Here is a 22,475-nt window from a genome sequence, read left to right as displayed (position 1 = left end):
TAACGCAAAAATCATCACGTGATGACGTCACCATGCGAAGTAACCATGACGTCACATACGTCACACATGACATCGTATCTTGGTCAAACGTGGGCAGCGCAAAACAATGTGAGGTGGTGAAAGCTTGCAATGCTCTCCGACCTTGGCGGCAATTAAAAACCACGTTAGGTGCAGCAATCTTTCGGAGCGTGGCGAGGCAGCATATCCACTGAGAAAAAAAAAAAGAAGAGGATGGCTTTCGCCTTCGAGTCTTTTTAAGCGATCACATGAATGACCTTCCGAGGTTTTTTTTTTTCCGCTTAATGAGAGACAGAAAAATAATTTGTTGGGACGTTTTGTCGTACCACGTTTCTATACACTGCTGAATCCACCATGCACGTGCCGGAACGACAGCTAGAACAACACTTACTGGAGACCAACACGTCAGAGAACGACAAACACCGACACGAAATGATGGCAGAACGGCTAGTGCAACTGTTCGTTGAGCACGCAATGTCTGTCACCTATAAAAAGGCATTCGAACATTGCGTGCGGCACGGTTCTCTCACAGTCAGACGCAAAGGAACCCCGAGAAAAATATCTGACATGCGGGCTTTCACTTTCACCCTGCTCGCCTTTCTTCTTGCTGCTTTCTACGCTAGTGCCGACCACGGCAAGGAGGAACATGCTGAAGATGGTAAGGTACTTTTCATGTTCATAGCCAACAGATAATGGGGGCAAGAAAACGCCAGTAAGCGTTATTTGTAGTTTTAGATGCGAAGCAGCTTTTGCGCTGGGCTTTTTCCGTAGTTCCATTGGCGACCGTCCGCTTTCTAAAACCTACCATAGCCATCTGTAACATATAGAGCGCGCGCTTGCGCCAAGGAGAAGTCTTCTTCGTCTTGTTCTTCAATCGCCTTCATGATGATACGTGCAGAGCACTTTAGGGGCCCTGCCTAACGTATGCTGTCCTAGCTTGGCGTAACGCAGACAAAACCACGTGTGCTGGCACGCGCTAGCGCGTTTGGGCCTGTGTAACGGGCTGGGTAAGACGCTGTGGCCTCTCTCCCTTACACTCTCTCAGCAATCACGTGATGACGTCGGGGAACGAGATTCTGCAAACGCGCGATGAACCCGCGTGGCATGCTCCAACAAGAGTTCGGGACGAGTAACAGCAACAGCAACTACAGTGAATTCATGGTGTGCCCCACATGCAAGGACGCGTTAACGTCGGGCAAGGTCCCCGTGTTGAACGGAACTTTCAGTCGACCCATGTGCTCCTTTGCATCCCGACATGGTTCTCTTTATTGGGAGATGGTGAAATTTTAATTCAGATGTAGCAATTACGAGAAAAAGAGAAAACACACATGTCACATCCCGCAAAAAGGGAACGCTCGTGGCATCCATCCATCCATCCATCCATCCATCCATCCATCCATCCATCCATCCATCCATCCATCCATCCATCCATCCATCCAAGAGCACTGTGAAAGGAAAATGTGAAAGACAGAAGGTGCGTTCATGTAGCCTCCGTTATGTGTTTGGCGGTAGCTCAGTGGTGTAAACGCCCGCCAGCCACCCTCGCGGACCGAGATGTCATGGGTTTGACTCCTGGCAACGGAACTTTTTCTTATAGTATTTTTCTTGGCCATCTGATGGCGTTCCCTTTGCTGACGTATTTCCATCACGGAAATACGTCATGAAAGTCTTGGTGGACCCCGGCATAAAACATTTTCGTGTTAAAAATTAACGTATCCCAATCCTCGTCTTAGGCGTCTGGTAGTGGCACTCGCATGCCGTTGTTTGTGTGTCGTGGTGTATTCCTTGGGTTAAATTTCGTTGCACTGCGTAGCGGATCTCAGAGCCCACGTAGAAAGAAGCCCGTGGTTGAGACCTGCTCCGTCAGGTGCCGCAACTGTCCCAGCCGCTCACAAGAAAACCGCCTGCTTTTTCAATGTCCTCATTCAGTTAATCTTCATTATTATCCTGAGAGTTGATTTGCTCTCGTCTCAAGTTATGCTTTGATATCATATGTATCCGGTTTAACTCTTAACATTAACCGGAACCGTAGATTTCGTACCAGTCTTATCTTAACAGCGAAGCCGTTCTAGCTCGACGTAATGTGTCGTGACCCAAAATTATCATTATCATGAACCGGCACTCGCTCTCTTGATCTTCTTTTTCATCTACTTCGCTCCCAGAACACGTGCGCCGATGTGTCAGGCGTAGGGGCAAGCACAAATAGGAGAGATGTGAGTGTGAGGAGGAGAGAAATGAGGAGGGGAGAGAGTAAAGCATAGCATATAAAAATGAGAAAGAGAGAAATAGAGAGAAAGAAATGCAGAAAGAGAGAGAAAGAATGGAGAGAGGTAAAAATATAGAAAGACGAAGCAAGAGAAAAATAAGAGAGAGAGGGAGACAAAGATAGAAAAGAAAGAGAAAGAAATAGAGAGAGAGAGAAAGAAGTAGAAATAAACAGAGACAAAAAAGTCAGCAAAATAAAGACAAGAGAGAAAAAGAAAGGCACGGAGAAAGAAAAGCTAAAGAGAAACAAAGAAGGCCGCCCAGCTCTACAGAGAATTATAGAGAAATGGGTTGTCCAGCGAGCGGCGACGGGCCCATGTTTCGCTGTGCCAAGCTTTGTGCGACTTAGTGCAAACTTCCCGAATTTTTTTTAGAAGACTTTTTCTGACTATTCAGAATACCGGACGTAAGTGCTGGACCGGAGGTCGAGCGCTTACGGAAGAGAAACAAGAGTGTCACTCGAAGCTCGTGCCGCAAAAAACAACTAGCCGCCTGTGGGGACCGAACCCGCAACCCTTGCATCTTAGTTCGGTCCACAGCACCGGTGCTAACGTCGTAATGACTGAGCTAGAACACCGGCTTCTCATTCCACTAATGCCTGCCTCTCTGACTAATTGAAGTTACAGTTCAAAAGTAGAATTTAACACCTTGCGGGATTCCATTGAATTGATTTACCAAAGGATTTGGTGCTTGCCACAGACGACCTCAAAATATTCGAATTGTAGGGTGTTGTATAAAAGGCCAGTTTCAGCTATAAGTGTATTCAATGGTGTAATAGTGACTCAGCCACTTGCGTTTATATCGGTCGACCTTAGCACGTTTTCCGAAACGCTAGTCACTAAAAAACTTCCCTCGTGCAAGCCAGCGCGTTCCGACTCTTGACGCTTTTTCACAGCGCTAAGTGTCGTCGAGTCGCCGTTGAATCGAACGTGAGTGCAGACAAGCATCTCATCAACGTAAGTGCTAGTCACATTGACTGACGAACATCGGTAGACGGATCCTGCTGTAATTTATTCTGTTCTGCGAGTTTCGTGATAAGATTATGCGAGCTTCATTTTTTGAGCATGTCGTGATGCCTACAACTTACACGTTCACGCAGATGAAATGGACGCACTCATGGACGACCTGACGGATGGCAGCGAGGAGCTGTCTCGAAGCAAACGTCATTACATGGGTGGACACGAGCACGGTGATGACGGTCGCCACCCTCTTGGTTATTAAACTATGCGGCACCTGGAAGCAGCGATGCTGCCATGCGGCCCGTTTACCTAATTATTCTGTGTTTTGTTCGGTAGAATTGTCACACTATGCCTGATTCAAGCGCGGATATTCCTGAAAAGTCGCGAACAAAAAAGCTTGCCGTAAAGCAGCTGATCCCACTTTATGGGGCGTACGGCCTGTTTTACGGACGCTCGATTACTGCTTAAACATTCTCCTAATAAAACGTGTATTTTTCATAAATATTGCCTACCTTGACCTGTAAAATTATTTCGTTTGTCCCAAATACAAACTCCTGGTGTTCCGGTAGGGTCATCAATGGACGAAGTTCATGTTCCTGTTTTAAGTGACATGAACCTCGCCACCGATGTTCCTTATGGGCTAGGAAACCTTAGTAACCTTAGGAAAACCTTAGGAACCTTAGAAACTCGCAAAACGCCGACTATACAAATCCCACCAAGAAATACCTTTATCATTCTAATAAAGGCATTGGTATGTCGGAAATCTAGTAAAAAAAGGCTTTATTTAAGCTGATGTTACAAAACACAAGAGGTACAGACACAAAAATATCATGCCAAAGCATATTAAACATTTATTCGCCAAATATTTCCGAGAACTGAGCATAGCCTTGTAATGTGGAAAATGTAAAAATTTTGTCGACCTCCATCAGGACACCAGGACAACTAGATGAACTTCTCTTTTGACCTCTGAAAAGCCGGCGGACGAAATGGTCGAAAATTTTGCTTAGGTTCCAGTTAACTTCTTTCAAAGCTGTTTTTTGTAACCATTCTTTAATGAAATCTGTTTTATTCTGACGCAAAGAATACCTAACACTTTTTCGTTTCTGCACCTCTAGCGCCATCTATATACCAGGTCGCGCTTACCTCTGGCAGATTGTTTTTTAAATACTCAGAGAGGGAAGGGAACTTAACCTATGAAATATGGCGCGAGTGAAACATCACCCGAACTTCAACTGAACTTAAGATGCCGGAAGTGCTCTAGAGGCCCAGAAGGCACATGGTCTAGCACCTTCTGTGATACAAATTATAGCATTATATGTGTACACAGTTGACAAACGATGCCTGGCGTAGCCAGCTACAATGATCGCTTTGTTCACTTTGTTGTACTGTGATACGCGGCCTGCCGCGCACAGGACATGGACCCCCCGAAGCTGACGGTGGTGCACGTCGGGGCGGGCGACGTGGTGGGCGTCTACGAAGCGGAGGCGAAAGACGCGGCAGCTATAGAAGGGGGCATCACGGCGGCAGGCGCCCGGCTGCACAAGGTGATGAAGGGCCCGGACAAGGAAACGGCGAAGGGGCTACGGAACGACGCGGGCAAGGACCCATGGGGAGACCGGGTGAAAGGCCTCCGGAAAGGCCAGACGGAAGACCAGGTGAAGGACAAGGCGAAAGGCCAGGACAAGGTGAAGGACAAGGCGAATGACAAGGCGAGAGACGCCGAGAGGAAGAAGGAGAGTGACAGGGAGGCTGTCTAGGATTAATATGGGCCAATTGTGGATGACGTGAACCTCAGCTACAGAGCCCTTCGAGAAGAAAAAAAAATTAAATTATGCTCGAACACGGGGCACATGAGGAACTTCAGATGTATACTGCTGACCTGTTTTCTGACAACGTTCGCCTGCAGTACCCGCCGCCTATGTTCACTACATAAATGAATGCCGTCTTCAATCTGAAGTTCCACGTTTTATGTCTCATATTATTTTGGCGTAACAAAGCACGAGGAAGACATGCAGGAATAACATAGGGGGAGAGGGTGTTTTGAGTAAGAAGTCCTTAAAATATACATCGCGGGCCACTATCACTGCCCCTGCTTTTCGGCGCACCAAACGTATGAGAAATGGGACGTCCTTGATCTCAAGTGGGGGCCGAGCAGGCAGCTGTCATTTTATGCTCTATATCCCATGGCACAAAAAAATTCGGGGAGGGGAGGGGGCCACGTGCCCGGTATGCCACCCCCTGGCTACGCCATTTGCAAGTTATAATTCAAATTGGGCTACACAGCCAAAATTATCGACTCGGCTCTCGAGGCTATTGTAACACACTGCACCTGACTATTCGTGGTTATAGGTGACAGTTGGGTGCTTTAGGAAAACCCCGTGGCGGCCATGATAAAGTCAAACACGCGATGTCGCGCGCAGAACGGCGCAGCTGCTGAGTCAACTTCCTATGCAAATATCTTTTGTTTGTTCAGGGTGCGCCCCGGCACCGAAGCTCAACAGCATCAAACGGACATCAACGTTGCTATCTGTATCTGCCCTCTAACAGCCAGAATTAAAGTGGGTTATGCTGCACATGCATGATTCACGGGCAAAACGCTGGTGCGTTCTGTTTTTTTGCTTACGGTGGCAACTAGACCTGTGAACTAAGTTATTTCTTCGTTCTTCTAATACTTAAGTGGTTTTTGTATGCGCATATGCTGTTGCCGCCATCTCGTATGAAAACGTGGAAATATCTAATCTTTCTAAGTTACACTAACCTGTATAGTTATTCGTGTTTCGCATTGGGATGCTTCTATATTCGTTGAAGTCATGCCTCAGTAAATGCATTTAAACGGGCTCTGCAACACTTCTTCAGCAGGGTCAGAAAACGGCAGCCGAGGCTCCTGAGAACATGCCAACCAAACATCATAGCGCCGCACGCGGCCTGGAATTCGCAATTAATTCTCAAAGTCAGTTAGAAATCGCTCGCTCTTCCCTCGAAAAATGATGTCATAAACCCAAATGACCGTTCCATAAACCCAAAGTCCACAGCCATTGGCTGATTTGAGCATTGTGAAGCTGCATAGTGACCGCGCGCTCGCTCGCGGTCATAATGAAGGTAAACCGCGCGTTGGAGGAAAGAAAAACAAAAGGTGCTCAAGGCCATGACGCGCGCTGACGAACCAACGTAGATTCTTGTCCCCCTGTCATCCCCCTCCCCCCATATCAACACAGCTTTCAACATGCTCGCTGGCACGAAAGGAGAGAGAAAGCACTCAAAGCGTGCGACAAATCCCTGTAACACCGCTCGTACTTAACGGATTCTAAAAATTTTTGCGGCAGTCGATTCGTGAGGCAATAATCTCCGTTAATGAAGCCATTCGATGAATGCTTCATTGCAGGGCCCCGTTAAGTGTTGCAGGGCCCCGTTAAGACTATGCTTCTTACGTAGAAGAGAAGGATACAAACGCTTTTAAGACTTCAACCTTTGCCGCACCACTGTCCCTCTTCCTATGTTCTCTTTCTGTTTCCTGCAATATCTTTCTCAGTCTATTACTTCAAGCCTAACTTACCCCCACTATCATCATCATCATTATCATCATCATCATTCTGACTAAACCCACTGCAGCGCAAAGAGCTGCCCCATATGTTTCTCGAATAAACGTAGTCATATGCTTCCTGCGGCTACGTTATTACCGCGGACTTCTTAATCTCATCTGCCCACCTGACTTACCTCCTTCCCCTAGCGCGCTTCTAGTCTGTTACTCCTAATGACCAGCGGTTATCTGGCCTTATCGCTACATACCCTTCTCATGCTCATTTCTTCTTTTTGATTTCTATGGATGCCCTTCCCATACGTTTATTCCCTAACCCACTCTGCTCTCTTCTCAACCTTTAAAGGGACCCTGAAACGTTTATTTTTTTCAAGTTTTGTCAGCGTTTAGGCTAGAGCATCGTCAAATCATTCGCACCACAAATTAAGCGACGCACCGTGTACCAAGGCCGCTACGGACAATTACATCTATACCCTCCTTCTCACCACTTCCTTGCCTCCTTAACTCATGAGACACGCTGGCATCGCTGGCGATCGCAGCGCTCTCATGAGTGCTCTCGGCGGTTTGAGCTTCGTCTATAGTTATGACCTCCGAGATTGCGCGTCGACCGGTTGCACGCAATCTCGGAGGCCATGGCCCAGTGCAGCCGGCAGTACGCCGTCTGGCAACAAAGGCGAAGCTCGCGGAGTGGTTGATATCTGCTCCGACAGGTGCCGCCACACTACCAGCCGATCTTACTTTATTCTCCTGATGGCGACAACCTGCAAAGGCATGCGGACTAACAAAAAGAATTCGAGAACGATCACCGATAATCGTAAACTCGGCCAATATGGTTGTGTCTTCAGTAGTGGAGTTACAGCCTCCGACACGTGGATCATGGCGTTGACCGGGTAGCGAGAGCGCGACGCTAATTGCACCAATGAGCTGAAGCGATTCCGCTCGCCAGATGTCTCACAAATATTACACGATGTCGCAGCTACCCATTGCTAGATATGTGGTACACAACACAGGTAGGGCAATTCACTGTGTTCAAGAAAAGAAACCTCGAGATAAACACTGTCGCTCAGCTCACGTCAACACGGAGCACGTTTTAACGCAGGCAGACGACGCTCGCTGCCCACAGGAGGTACCGTGACGTAGACTGAACATATCCAATCGGATCAGTCGCTGGTGCTACGTGATTGGAACAGTTGTACGTGTCAAAGATGCGAGAAGTTGAAAACTCGTTCGGCTGAGCCGCTGCGATCTGTAGCGATTCACATGTTTAAAGTCTCGTTATAGAGAGTTTGAGAATTGGGGCCCGAAGGAGCTTGGGGACCCAAGAAGTTTGCGAGCCGCCAGGGCGCATGCGCGGAACCCTAGCCACTCTTGGGCTCTAGCGCTGGCATTCACCCAAGACCCAAAAATTGAAAAATAGCCTGGGTCCCCAAGGTGTCTTGGGTCACCGCGAGACGACGCAGGCGCAGCGCGGTTCAAGAAGCAGTATGGCCTGCGTCTCGCATGATTTTAATTTTTCAAGGCTCTGCTGCTCCTCCGAACGCAAGAGCAACCTGCCCAACGCAGCTTGGGGACCCAGTGTCTTGGTTCCCCGATTCTCAAACTCACTAATAAATTACACAGTTGACGCAGGAAAGAAGACAATGGCGTAGCCAGAGGGGGGGAGCACACCGGGCCCAGTGTGACCCCTCCCCCGAATTTTTTTTTTCCATAGCATAATGAGCACAAAATCACACTCGACCACATCTGCTTGCTCGGCCCCCACTTCAGATCAACGAGGTGCCCCCCCCCCCCGAAAAAAATTTCTGGCTACGCCCCTGAAAGAAGATGGCCTTTAAGGGCTCGTTTTTTTTGTTAGATACAATATTAATGAGAACTAACAGACAATAATGCTTAGGAAAGTATAGGGGGTGGTATTTGTAGTCATCACAATATAAATGTGAAGAAAGTAAAGTGCACGAAAAGATAACTTGCCGCCGGCATGCAGGGACCGAACATGCGACACTCCTGTAGGTTTAAATGCACACATATACCCTATAATGTGGGCGGTGGTATGACCGCCGCCGTAGCTCAGTGGTAGAGCATCGGACGCGTTATTCGAAGGTCCCAGTTTCGGTCCCTGCCGGCGGCAAGTTATCTTTTCGTCCACTTTACTTTCTTCACATTTATGTTCTAATTACTACAAATAACACCCCTACACTTTCCTTGGCATTATTGTCTGTTAGTTTTCATTAATACAGTTGACGCAGAGAGCTTAAATCGGTATGCTAATGATTCTTAAGATTTGCTTTACCGGCTCAATGCGTTTTCACAAAATCGCCAAAACAGTTTCAGGGTCCTTTTAATGTTACTCATGTCATTTTCCTTTCCATGGCTCACCTCGTCGTCCTCAATTTAAGTTGAACTCTTTTCGTGAGCCCCCAGCTTTCTGCACGGTAGCTAAGCATCTGTAAGATGCAGCTGTTATATAACTTTTCCTTAAGGGATGCCGGTGAACTACGGTTCACGATATGAGAATACCGGCCAGATTTGCTCCCAACCATTCGTATTCTTCTAATTGCTTCAGTCTCATGGTTCGGATCTGCGGTCACCATTCGCCGATGATTTCCTTAATGTTCTTCTTGCAAGCCAAAGCAACTGTCGAAGGCACTTGTCGCATTTTAACAACGCTCAAGGACTGCCGTATGGTCCAGGCGAGTATCTGACCACATCCACCACATGTGGTTTTGATCGGATACTCGCTTCCGGGGCCTTTGTTATGGAACGCTGTGCTGCTCAGCCCATATCCTGATTCGGAACTCCGCGCAGTGACATTTTAAGGTGGTGTAACTCCGAGGCACGAGCTCACGACCAACTAGCCTGATGGACTAGGCCCTTACTGCTCTGCAATAAAGCTCTTCTCTCTCACTCTCTTTCTTGTAAACGTTATTGTAAATGGTGCTCCGAACTGTTTATATGTGGGGCTATTGAACCGCGTCTGTTTCAATAGAAACTAATTATGTGAAGGTTTTCTATTTAAGATGCACACGATGGAAGTGTTCAGGTGTAACACTGCACACATGATGTTCGGAATAATGTGTCGCTCACTTCTAGGCGTTGTATCAAGCAACGCGTAATCATTCCTAATTGGAATTACCGATAGCGTCAGATGCGATGCCTGCGGTAGCGAAAAAACTAGAGCACACATTTTATACTTCGGTAGCGTGATTTGAACGTAGACCACTGCCTTCGACAACACTCTTAGCCAAATGTAAAAACAGACGACTTTTTTTTTTTGTTGGACAAGACCTTGGACCCATAACTACGTATTTCACCGCTGCTGAAATCCGTACAAGCGGTGATTATATTCCTGAAGGACATCGGATTGAGCGACCGCGTGTGATACGGCCCTCGCGATGTTCACAACTTCCGTGACATTAGTACAGGAACCCTTATTCTTCCCTTAATACTTTCGTCCCCTTTATCCTTACAGCAGGCTGGTAAGTATAATCAACAGGAATAAATCCTAGTCAAACGCCCCATCCTTCATTCATCGTTCACTCTATGCCTGTCCTTCGGAATAAAGAAAGAAAATAACAAAACAAAATTCATGAGGGAAGTTTACATCAACGCGAAACGTATACGAAGAAGTATTAAAGCGCGCAACTTCACTCTACATCAGCTCCCAGATTAAGAGCTGGCTATAGCCTGGAAACTAGACGAAAGAGGTCTATAGTCTCCTGCATATATCGGGCACTTTACCAAGGACATAATTGAGAGCGTTCATCCAGCGCGTATATAGCGCATGACCCGTCCTAGACGTTTAGCAAACGCGTCACACCGCAAAACACGAAGGCGCGGGTTCCATAGAGATCCACGGCGGCCGCCGCACTTTGATGGGGACGGAATGCAAGAACGTCTATTTACATCAGTTAGGTCGTCGCAGAAAACCCCAGGCAGTCAAAATAATCTGAGAATCCCCCACTACGGCGTTTCACGTAATGATATGGGGGTTTCGGCCCGTGAAACCCTATAATTTAATGTGAAGAAGATATGTAGCTAGGACAACGCGTAAACGTACAGTGTAATCCTTAATAAAAAATTGCAATTAAAAACTCAACAGAGTAGTCTTGCTAAAGTCGAAGAACTTTCTTGACATCGCAGCATACTTGATTCAAGATATAGTTGCTGGGAAAAATAATATTACCGAGACACAGCAAATGAATGATTTCTTAGATCCTTCGAAGTCACGCAAAGCGCCACTTTCCGATAAACTACCCTGAAATAAAAATACATGAGAAAAAAATATAAGGGTACTCCCCGTAGTCTATATCAGACATAGTGACGTCAAGTAAGGTTTTACGCTTATTATTGACACATTAGGAAGTCTCTTCAGCGTCCGCCGCCGTGTCGTACATAAATGAGGGTGAAATTTTCCTCTGCTCTTCTCCACAAGGGCTGGCGATCAGCTGTTTATGCATTAATTCAATGCACGAACGATTGCTTCAAAGAAAACAGTGACGACAGCTGAACACTCGGGCTCGTATCCTCTCAACACCTAAACTTCCCGACGCACGAGAGCTGCCATGCCGCGCCAGCCTTCGCATTCACCTGCCCCCACGTCTATACGGTCGAGCGGTTAGCGCAGAGAAGCGTTCGTAGTTGAGTCAATGTCTTTGGACGGTCACGCATGCTATTAAGTTGCGTGACCAGGCGTGCCAAGGCTCCAGTACCCAAATGGACTATGTACGTACGTGCATGCGTCTAGCGTCACCATGGAGGAGCAGTGCGCGTTTGAAAATTTGCTATGCTTCTAGGCGGGAAGCAACAGCGCTCAAAACGGGACGGTGGAAACACAACAGATAAGCCGCTGATTGCTCCTCTCTTAAGCGCTGCTTGTTCCTGAATGATGTACCAGCCGAGACAACCCAGTCTGGCACATCATTTCTATTTCTACATTTAATTTGTTCAGCTGCCCCGTTAGGAACACTTAAAGTCCACATGAGCAGAAGCGCGGATGCATTAATATGGAAGCACGCCGTGGAAACAAGAAAGCGGTGTTCGTCTGCCTAATAGCATGAGCTAACGAACATCAGTATAGAAGCTACACGAGAACCCAGGTAAAGTAAAATAAAAATTCCATTAGGTAGAACACAAACATCGTCACTAACAATCTATGAAGCTGCAAGGCAAACAACTTGGTTACTTGGTTTTCGTCCACTAAATGTGATGAGTGAATAAACAAAATTAGGGCCCAAATAAACGCAATACAATGCTACCTTGGCTTTCTTGCAACAGAATATCGAGCGCGTTCGAATAAATTTCCGTAAATTTGACACGTCTACAGGCGGTCTATCATAATTCGTGCCTGAAGGGTTTCAAAAGACTGAGAGCCCCAATTAGTGAGCTACTACAATAAACAATGTCTATGCGTTTGACACGGCGAAAGGGGATTACAGTGGACCTCTACCTAACATAACCTGCAGGGAGAGGCCTTTGCCCTGTGGTAGGCGTAGTCAGGCTGATGATGATAATGATAACTAATACCTATACTCTGAAGAATGCGCCAGCAAATTAGCTGGCGCATTTCTACAAATCTTCATGACTTTAGTGTACGGCCTGCTCACCCAAGTGCCTTTTAGCTCAACACACGTTCTGGCACATGAAAAATAAACCGACGTATCGAACAGTGTCTTTGAGTGCGGACTTTTTCCAACTCAAATGACAGAGCTGTCTATCCATGTCTCACTTTATAGAGTACGTCCTTCGATGGAAACAGAGAGCCATGTGGACTCAATCCGAACTTTAACCACCGGTAGAAGCTTTGATGAACGCTAGACAACAATATCTCATCAGGTACATTTAACTGGCGCCATACACCGCATACTGATTAGACCGGAGCATTAGATAAATTGAATAAAGCATTTTCTTTATACCGATTCGGAAAAGCGAGCAGTTGTTGTACGATCGTGTTATAGCAGGAATAGATTCTGAATCAAGAATGTGTTTGAGTAAGTTACTGCCTTGACTGGGTGCACGGAATGATGCTCCGAGAAAAAGAAAGGCTATGACGTACTACACGAGCTTTTATACCGCAGTGTGGGTCACACCTCCCTGGTGGTTTAACCCGCCGAGAGGAAATTACGTTGCCGAGGCTTCGTTTCGGGGTTGCGCTTACCCCATCTGTGACCACCTTCTGTGCACAATATTACCGCTCTCTATATGGTGCAGTGTGCCCTATTTGTGATGCCCCAATCTGCGATGTGACTGCCACGTACTTGTTGCGGATTTGCAACATTGTTGCAGCTACTCATGAGTAGCTGCAAGCCGGCTGTGGCCGATTATGGTGATGTTGATGATCAGTTATAGCTCTGCCCTTTATGATGTGTTGACAGCTTTCAACCACCCAATCGTTGCGCATTTCACATGGTGTGACCCCTCGCACGATTCTACACTTCTGCCACGCAATAATAAATCAGTGTTTAACGTGACCCCTTGACCGACATGACGACTGTAGAGGGCCTTCTTTCATTTGATGCTGGCATAGTAAGTAATAAGAAAAAAAACTCGAATTGATTTTCTTATCTCTATAAACAATTCGCTGTCTAGTCACAATGCTAATGCGTTTATTTTTTTATTATTTCCTGTCGTATTTTCGCTTCTCTCACCTACAGCTGAACACGGCGACTCTGTATATGTACTAACGCCCGGTTCGCGTGAGAGAGACAGCAGTTTTTTTTTTCTTTTATAAATCCTTGCTTCCAAGAAAACGAAGAGTACAGCGCAAAAAAATTTGCGTGACGCCCAATTGGTGTTCTTCCCCGCCCTCTGCCCGCTCAGCTGAGAGTACACACACACCGACCATTTGACGATGGATGATGCGCACGCCTCGCGTAAATGCGACAGTATAAAAGCTGCCCACCGGGCGTGTCGAATGAGCCAGCGAAAGAGTTCCACCTCTCTGCACAACAAGCGGATAGTTCGTCGCGCACCCAACGCTTGAGATGAACCAAGTCAAGGTGGCCGTGGTCGCTTTGACCTTGCTGGCCTTCGTGGCAGCGGCTGTGTGCGCTGCTCAAGGTGAGAAACCTTCCGTAAACGTTCCTTCGTTTTCGTATATACCTTACGCATGAAAATTAATATGCACAGTTGCGCCTTGCGGGGATTTTGTCTTTGTTTATCGCCTGATACGCGGTGGCGCTGAAAAAATCTAAATAGTTCTCTGAAAGAATCCTTCAATATGTTTGCTTAAAGCACGGTCATGTCCTTCCTTGAAATTCGCAGCTGCGTTTCTTACTGAGAAGGAACTTTTGAAGTATTCGGCAGCAAAAATTAGGCCGCAAGCAGAATCCTTGCATTCAGGCATGTGGCGCAAAACGACCTATTCAGGGTGATGTCTGTGGTAGACAAGCGATAATTTCACAGCAAAAAGACCCCGTAAGGCGCTTCCTCTTCTTATGTATATAATGTATCCATTTTTTTTTTTTTACCGACTTGTAATGGCTTGTAACCGACTCCTGCCTAAGATCTGAAATCCAGACGGGCAGTATTCCAATAAATAATTCAAAATGCCGGTCATAATGTCATAATGCCGACTACAGTTTCGTCAATGTACCAATCGAACAGGGGCGTAGCCAGAGTCTTTTTTTCAGGGGAGGGGGTGTTTTATATGTGTTATTTCGTATATTTGTATGTGCGCATGTATATATCGACATTTATCCAATTACGTGGGGCGGGGAGTAGACCAATTTACGTGGGGCGGGGAGTAGACCTCCCCCCCCCCCCAACGCTATCGCGTGGCTCCGCCAATGCAATCGCAGCTTTTATCCACCGCTTATGTCATTGTGAAAAACATGTGCGATTGATTGATTGATTGATTGATTGATTGATTGATTGATTGATTGATTGATTGATTGATTGATTGATTGATTGATTGATTGATTGATTGATTGATTGATTGATTGATTGATTGATTGATTGATTGATTGATTGATTGATTGATTGATTGTAGCAGAACCCTGTTTCATTGTTACTGGATGCTGCGAAGGCTGCCCTAGGGCGAAACATAACCGCGAAGAGTATACTCGGCATCATTTACAGCCGACGCTCTGAGCGTGAAAGAAAGGCTGCTTAAATGCGCACGTCAGTTAGCATCACATATTTGGTCGACTCAAGTGAGATCTTTCCCTATAATGTGAACGTAATACGAGCGAATGCATGATCTTGTTTGCACTGCTGTGCCTTCGATGTATATGCGCACTGAAAGCTGTATAAAGCAGTCTCCACAGAATTAACCCTGCCGAAAATGCGTAAATTGTATCCGAAGTCCACTAAACAAACTTTTTGAACCTAACTTCTGTAATGCATAGCAATATAAAATCACAATATGGACATGAAAGAGGCCCGACCTAAAACATTTCGCGGATGCATGCCAAGTCTAACAAGTGTCTGCAAAAGGTGTCTGCTTCTCACTACCAACTTTTTTCGACATGAACTCCGCTATTTCCAAGCTAACAAGGTTTACTTCAGTGCAGGCCAATTATGTAACTGGGTACGTCTTTTGTATTATTCGTTACATTGAAGATATAACACTCTTCGTGCATATACCGCGTCCTTTCTTGACATAGATGCTATAGATATACTCGGAAGGTAAGCGTGTTGATGTCTGCGATACTAACCTTTTATCTTTTGCTCACAGCCTTGAATTTCAAGCTGTCCTCGTCACACGGTTTAAATTTGAAAGAGCAGTTACAGATGTTTCAGCATTCCGCACGTGTTACTGATTCAAGTCGCTAATTTACGGATTCGTGCCACTGATATAGCCAACACACATTCATTTCATCATGGTGTCCGCTGCAGGGGACGAGCTGTCGCCAGCGAAAGAATACGCCAAGAAGAGATTCTTGAGGGAGGCTACAACGCCTGCTTCGGCAGGAACCGAAGGCGACAGCGGTAGCTCGGAGTCCTCCGAAGAGAGCTCCGAGTCAAACTCGACGGACACGGCTAAAGCTTCAACCGCGGGCATGAGTTCCGAGAATGCAAAGCCGTCCACAACAGAGAAACCCTGAGCCAGGGAGAAATAGCATCTACTGCTGAAGTGCGCAATGGCACATTCTTATGAAGTAGAGTTCAGGATCCAAGCAATAACTTTCAGTTGTACATCCCTTCATATGAAGGACGTGTTCTCTTCCCAGAGTTTGGCTCCGAGGTGCCTGTACTCAACTAGGAATTCAAGAAATACTAGCATGACTATTTACTCCGACATAGTGGGTTTTTACTCCGGCGCAGTTAAGCATGCAACCTAGCTAAGCAATAAATAAAAATACATCAGGTGACCTGTATATGAGTCTTGCACGTTCTTCTTTGACAGTAAGCCTTCTAGAAAATACGAAGGCTCTCCTTTCAAGGAGGAGGAGCAACAAACTTCAATTAATTAAGCCGACGCCTGATTCGTTCAAATAAAATAGATTTGTTGTTATGATATTATATCAATATTTCGACATTTTCTTTCACAACTTACTTTATTTCCTGATATCAAACGCGTTTCTTTATCGATTATGTCATATTGTGGATATGTTTATTCGACGTAGTAAATGTCAAAATGATGCACTATACAAGTTGATGTATAAAATGTGGCAATAAAAAAAAGAATATTTGAGTCATGGACAGTTGGCTATTAAAACCTCAAGGAACATAGAGTGTACCGGTTGTATTTGTCCTAACAGGAATGGGAATCTGGGGTTTAAAAAACATCTGTAAGATCGCATGAGGCCTGTATATCGACACTTGAACTGAAAAATAAAAAAATAGGCGCAATTTATTACGTAGCTTGCAGGTTTTAGTCAGCATCTCTCTTAACAAAAGCGCACGCAGTACTACTCAGCAGCACGAACGAAACAATTTTAGTAGGCAGCCCAAACTATTATCCTCATTCATAACGCCTGATAAAAGCACTCTGTCGTGATGTCATCACAACAGCTTGCCATGGTCATGCCATTAATCGCCAAAGATAATCATCAACAGGGTGGTCCCAACAGACAGCCACTGGACAATAATGAAACAGTCTTGGCTCCTGACAGCTCGTGAATGTTCACATGGAAAGTGCTAGCGTGACGAGAGAATGAAATTACGCTCAGTAATTGAGAAACTGTGGATCGCCGTGTCAAGCATTATTAAGGCAAAACATCAATAAGTGAAAACTGCCATCCTGACACGATTAAATCGCATAAGGCTTGCCGCGGCCAAGCAGATTTATAAACTCTATAAATTCTTTAAAGAATATCCCGCTCTGCAATTCAAAGGACCCTGCAAGATCCCTGCTATATTTTGTCTTTACCCTAGACTTATCACACATAGCAACTCTACTACTGCACAGAGAAATAGAACAAGCTGATCATAAAGCCAAGAAGGCGAAGATATACAGTTCACAAACTCAGCGGCACTTCCATTATATTTATCCTTTTTTCTAGACAGGCGTAGGGACATCATTAGGTTCAAAGTGTATTTTAATCTCTTTGTTCCTTATTCTACCACACAAAGTACGTGGGCAATCATCGGCATACTTTATTCAGAGGCAAAAAGCAGGCCGCTTCAGGTTCCATACGTGCACTGCAATAGTGACGAGCTGATCATGCCAAAATAACACGTGTGATAAATACAGCCACTCAGAAGGCTTACCAGGTTGGTCTTTCTCTTTATTAAATACATTTAAGGAGAAATGCGTGCCCATATCCGGCTTCGGCTACTCCTCTTCTGCTATCGTCGTGATGTTAATAATATTATCTGGGGTTTTATAGGCCAAAACCACGATGTGATTATGAGGCACACCGTATAGTGGAGTGCTCCGGAAATTTCGACCATCTGGTGTTCCTTAACGTGCACTGGCATCCCACAATACACGTGCCTCTAGCATTTCGCCTACATCGAAGTGCCATCGCCGCAGCCAGGATCGAACCCACCACCTCCGGCTCAGCAGCCGAGCACTGTAACCACTGTATACGACCGAGGCGGTCTCTCATCGTAATGTTGGGAACAATCATAAAAGTACAATAAACACATAAACTAACATTCACACACTCAGTCTCAGTACTGCAATAAAAACGTTCACTCGCATAGCATAACTAATTCACACAAAGGAAATGTCCACACAAAATAAAAGATCGCCAGAATGTTCTTACAGCAGATCAGCTGTTGTGTGTTCAGATAAAGCTTCTTTGCGTGCAGGCACACTCCTACCCATGGAGTGACATAAGTGATTATTACGCTCTCTTAGTACGTTGGACAGCAATAGACCGCACTGTAGTGCTTGACACGTATAATGTACGCAAGATCGACATTCTTACATGAGCCTGGTATTCGCGCAAAGCGAAAAGACAATATCTCCTGCCACTCTGCGTATTTTTTCCTCGTTGAGTTAAGCAGCAATAAACTAAGGCGGTTCAACTTTCTCGAATCACTGGAGCTCAGCCGGAACGAGTGACCCCAGCAACCAATTACAGAGGTAACAGATTACAGTGGTGGGCTTATTTTTCCTATAATAATGCCGTTTCCAGACGCCTGTCCCTGGTGCGGCGAATGACCAACTTTTCATCATACCACGGGGGGGGGGGGGGGTAATAAAAAGCCCAAGAATCTAACGATATTCCTGGCAACAAGTGAAGTCATTGTGTGGAGCAGCGGGAGACTCAGCTCGCCATCGCAGGCCCGGAGGTGCAGTTGGCACGTTTTGGTCATGTCCGGTGAGCGCAGCAGTAGCCAGTGGAGCCCTGGACTTGGGGCCCCACTCACGATATTTCACGTCCCCTTTTACCCTTAAACAATGTTTCTTCTTCTTCTTTTAGACGAAACGCTTTCTTGACATTCGACTTTCTTGTCTAACTTTTCCTTTTTATTTTACTGGTGTCGTATACCACATGTTAAGAATTGGCCAATAGTTATATTGCGTAGAAAAGGGGCTCAGCTACGAAGACCGCAAATATTTGGGGCGAAGAATGAAAAAAAAAAAGAAATTATGGTAGCAGCGCACATATGCTGCCAAGCCAGAAGGAAGAGCGCAGCTGGGTGGGATTCCTTATTTCTCTTTAGGGTCGTTCCACACCAAACGTCCCAGCTGTTTTTGCGACCATCTCAAATGTTTTCGAAAAAAAATCGTGCTGATGTCTTTCATTGAAAACAGCGAATTGCTAGAATATATTTGGTCACGTGGGAGCCTTCCGAATTTCGCAGAATGTCGTCCGAGTGTAGTTTGTCAGAAGAATTATTCTGAGAGTATCATTGCTTGCATCGATACCAAATTTGGTTTACTTACTAAGAAAAGGTGTTTGTGTAAGGCGTTCGAGGCTCAATAATATTACTGCAATGTTTCTGCCACAAATGCCTCCAGAAATTTTGCCAAAATGTTCTTTCTTTGCATTTCTTCCTCTGTAATATTGCGGTACGTATGAATATCTGATTAATGAATACTTACTCTGCAAAAGGTATATTTTGCGTTAAAATTATTTTCAGAGCACTGCAGTCTTTAAAGTTTGCTAGAAAAAATCGCAAACTTGAGAAAATCATCATTTTTTGATACCTCAATCGAAAGCAAATAAATAGTTCTTCTTATATGGCAAGTTTTATCATTACAATTTTTGTTTTAAGGAAGAAAATAATTTTTGAAGTTCCCCATTGACGGCTATCTTCCCATTTGGTTATGCGGCAGCTTCCTCGTTAAAGTGCCCCATAGATGTCAATGGGGAAATTCAAAAAATTATTTTCTTTCTTAAAACGAAAATTGTAATGATAAAACTTGCCATATAAGAAGAACAGTTTATTTGATTTCGATTGAGGTATAAAGTTGATTTTCAATTGGAGCACCACGTGGTGTTAATTGCTTCTCAGTGTGGACGAAAATGATGATTTTCTCAAGTTTGCGATTTTTTTCTCGCAAAATTGAAAATCAGCAGTGGTTGCAAAATATTTTCAACGCAAAATATACCTTTTTTAAAGTAAGTATTCGTTACTCAGATATTCATACATAGTGAAATATTACAGAGGAAGAAATGCAAACAAAGGACATTTTGGCAAATTTTCTGGAAGCGTTTGTGGTAGGAAAATTGAAGTAATATTATTGAGCTTCGAACACCTTACACTAACACCTGTGCTTAGTATGTAAACTAAATTTGGTATTGAAGCAAGCAAAGATACTCTCGGAATAATTTTTCTGACAAACCACACTCAGACGACATTCTGCGAAATTCGGAAAGCTCCCACGTGACCAAACACTTTTTTCTCTCCGAAATATTCTAGCAATTCGCTGTTTTCAATGCAAGAAATCAGCACAATTTTTTTCGAGAACATTTGGTGTGGTCGCAAAAAGGGCTGGGACGTCTGGTGTGGAATGACCCTTTATTCATTTCTATCTTTCTTCTTTTTCTTTCTCTTCCTGTCTGTTTTAAATGCGAAGCATTTCTTAGCGAACCTCTGGCACTTTGAGCGTTTCTATCTACGTATCTATCTATCTATCTATCTATCTATCTAGCCGCCTACGTCTAGGTGCTCTCATGATCGCCTCCTTAAGTTGGTGTAGATCAAAATTTGCATGAGAGGGTAAGGGGATTTGACGAATATGATTGCCGGGTCATGACATGAATAACGTTAAAATCCTGTCGCGTACGTCGTCAAACCCTTTCCACTAGATACGTGTGGCACACACCCGTTTACCACGGGCAGCGGTGTACGGGTATGCGCCACAGGTGATTGACAGTTTATATGTACCCAGGAACGGCGAGAACAGACGTTGGTAGCTCAAATGCTAGAGCGTTAAGGAAAACCAACATCGGCAGCGTTGACTCAGTGAATGGAAATAATAAAAATTAGGATCCCAGCAGGAATCGAACCCAAGCATTCTGCGTGGCAATCAGGTATTCTACCACTGAGCCACGCCAGGTCTACAAAATGGCTTGAAAAAACAGCCTACGCAGGCGTACTACCGGTGCAACATCAATTGTGGTTGTGGTGCTGGCTATCTCAATAAACACTACATGATACTCCTACGATGTGTACTCCTATGATACAGGCGTCATATGAGATGAACGTGTGTAGTTCCAGTGTTGGCTCCTCTTTTATAGCAGTCTAATAAACATTACATTTGTATTCCTATGATTCAGGAAGCTATATTGGAGCATTGCTCGACCCCGGAGGAATACATTAACGAATGTTACATATGATATCCAGATCACAGCACCGTAAAGTGCACTTCCTCCACCAGAACGACGCAGTGTCCTATTCATTTCTTACGAGGCTGGGTGATGGCCTCATGCTGACCGAGGAAGATGCCAGATTAATTGACAGCCGCTTTGTAGACTAGGCTACGTAGGCGACATACGCCCAGGTAGTCTACGAATACGATCAACACCGTCCACTGAAGTTGGTCTACGTAGCACTATCCAGGCCTACCAGCCTCGACGGCCTATACCTCACCAACACGAAGGATGGCTTCAGGTTCGGACATGTCGCTGGCTCTGTCGACAGATAATTTGTCGACGAACTGACCGAGGCATCCACGAATTCCAACAGCTCTACTATACCACATACTTCACTAGACATGAACCCCTCGTCACCACGATCACGACCGGATCCTATAACAAGTCATGACCAGCTGTTGGTGCTCACTGATCATGGTGATGATGCCCTTGCTCAAGAACTGTCAAGAACTTCTTGCACACGTGCACACGGGTTCGTGAAACGTGCGTGCGTTTTCGGGACACGTATAAGCACTACATATCAGCTTACCGCTTCTGGTTTTGGTAATACCCACGTTGCCATTGGCTGCGTTACCCAACCGTAAACAACTGGTTATATAACACATATGCGGCTCTTCAACATATATATGTGTGCGTGTAAAATATATACAAATCTTTAGCGTCATTTTGTAACGTGTCGCTCAGTAAAAAAAGTTACGCCACAGTCACCTACCCGCCACATGCTTCGCATAACATCGACTCCCACGGTACGTGGGATCTGCCGAATTTCTTTTATTTATTTCTTGTGTCTGTTTCACTCTATTTCTTTCTTTCTCTCTCTCTCTATTTCTCTTTCTCGCTCTTTCTGTCTTGCTATCTCTTTTTTCTGTCTCTCATTCGTACCTGTTTCTTTCTATCTCTCTCTATGTCTTTCTATCTTTTTACTGCGATAGCAATTATATGGACACTCTCGGCGGACTTTTGCCGTAGCCGTCGCCGTCATGTCCAGTATATGCACATGTATGTATATAAAAAAAGCCACCAATGAAAATAAATCAGAATAAAGAATTCCGAAACGCGCGACCGGGGATTCGAACCTGCAACCCCTCGCTCCGCAGCGTGCCGCCTACGTGGCGGCGTTGCGTACGTAAGGACGCTACGTATTGCGTAGTGCGCATTCGCAGACCGCAACGTGCACGTATCGCGATACGTACGCGGCCGCTACGTATGCACGCATGCGATCCGTGCGTGCCTACGTATGAGCTGGTCGTGCCGCACTCATAGCTCTCGTTTGTTCGGGACGCCGCATGATGTGCCTCTATGTCCTCCCAACTGAGGTACGCCAGGGAGTAGGGGTCCCAAAGAATACTTGATGTCACCATTGTAGAAGAAAGATCGCCGCACTTGAGCGCACGGCAGGTGAGAAAGCACGGTCGTTTGGCCATTGTACTCGCACGTGCGTCCAGCGTCCGTTAGGAGTAACTACAGCTACAGTACTGT

At 45.4% G+C, this 22,475-nt stretch overlaps 1 protein-coding gene across 1 annotated transcript; it reads left to right on the top strand.

Annotated features, from left to right (window-relative positions):
* Nucleotides 1–532: 532 nt before the first annotated feature.
* On the top strand, nucleotides 533–5,179 carry LOC119392894 (uncharacterized). The gene is made up of 3 exons (XM_037659820.1): nucleotides 533–676; nucleotides 3,383–3,472; nucleotides 4,655–5,179. The coding sequence occupies exons 2-3, from the start codon at nucleotides 3,416–3,418 to the stop codon at nucleotides 4,997–4,999; spliced, it is 402 nt and encodes a 133-aa protein (XP_037515748.1). The 5' UTR covers nucleotides 533–676; nucleotides 3,383–3,415; the 3' UTR covers nucleotides 5,000–5,179.
* The last annotated feature ends 17,296 nt before the right edge of the window (nucleotides 5,180–22,475 follow it).

Source organism: Rhipicephalus sanguineus, chromosome 5 (genome assembly GCF_013339695.2).
Source record: "Rhipicephalus sanguineus isolate Rsan-2018 chromosome 5, BIME_Rsan_1.4, whole genome shotgun sequence".
NCBI lineage: Eukaryota > Metazoa > Arthropoda > Arachnida > Ixodida > Ixodidae > Rhipicephalus > Rhipicephalus sanguineus.
Note: the sequence above shows the minus strand (reverse complement) of the source record. Positions and strands in the feature narration are given on the sequence as shown.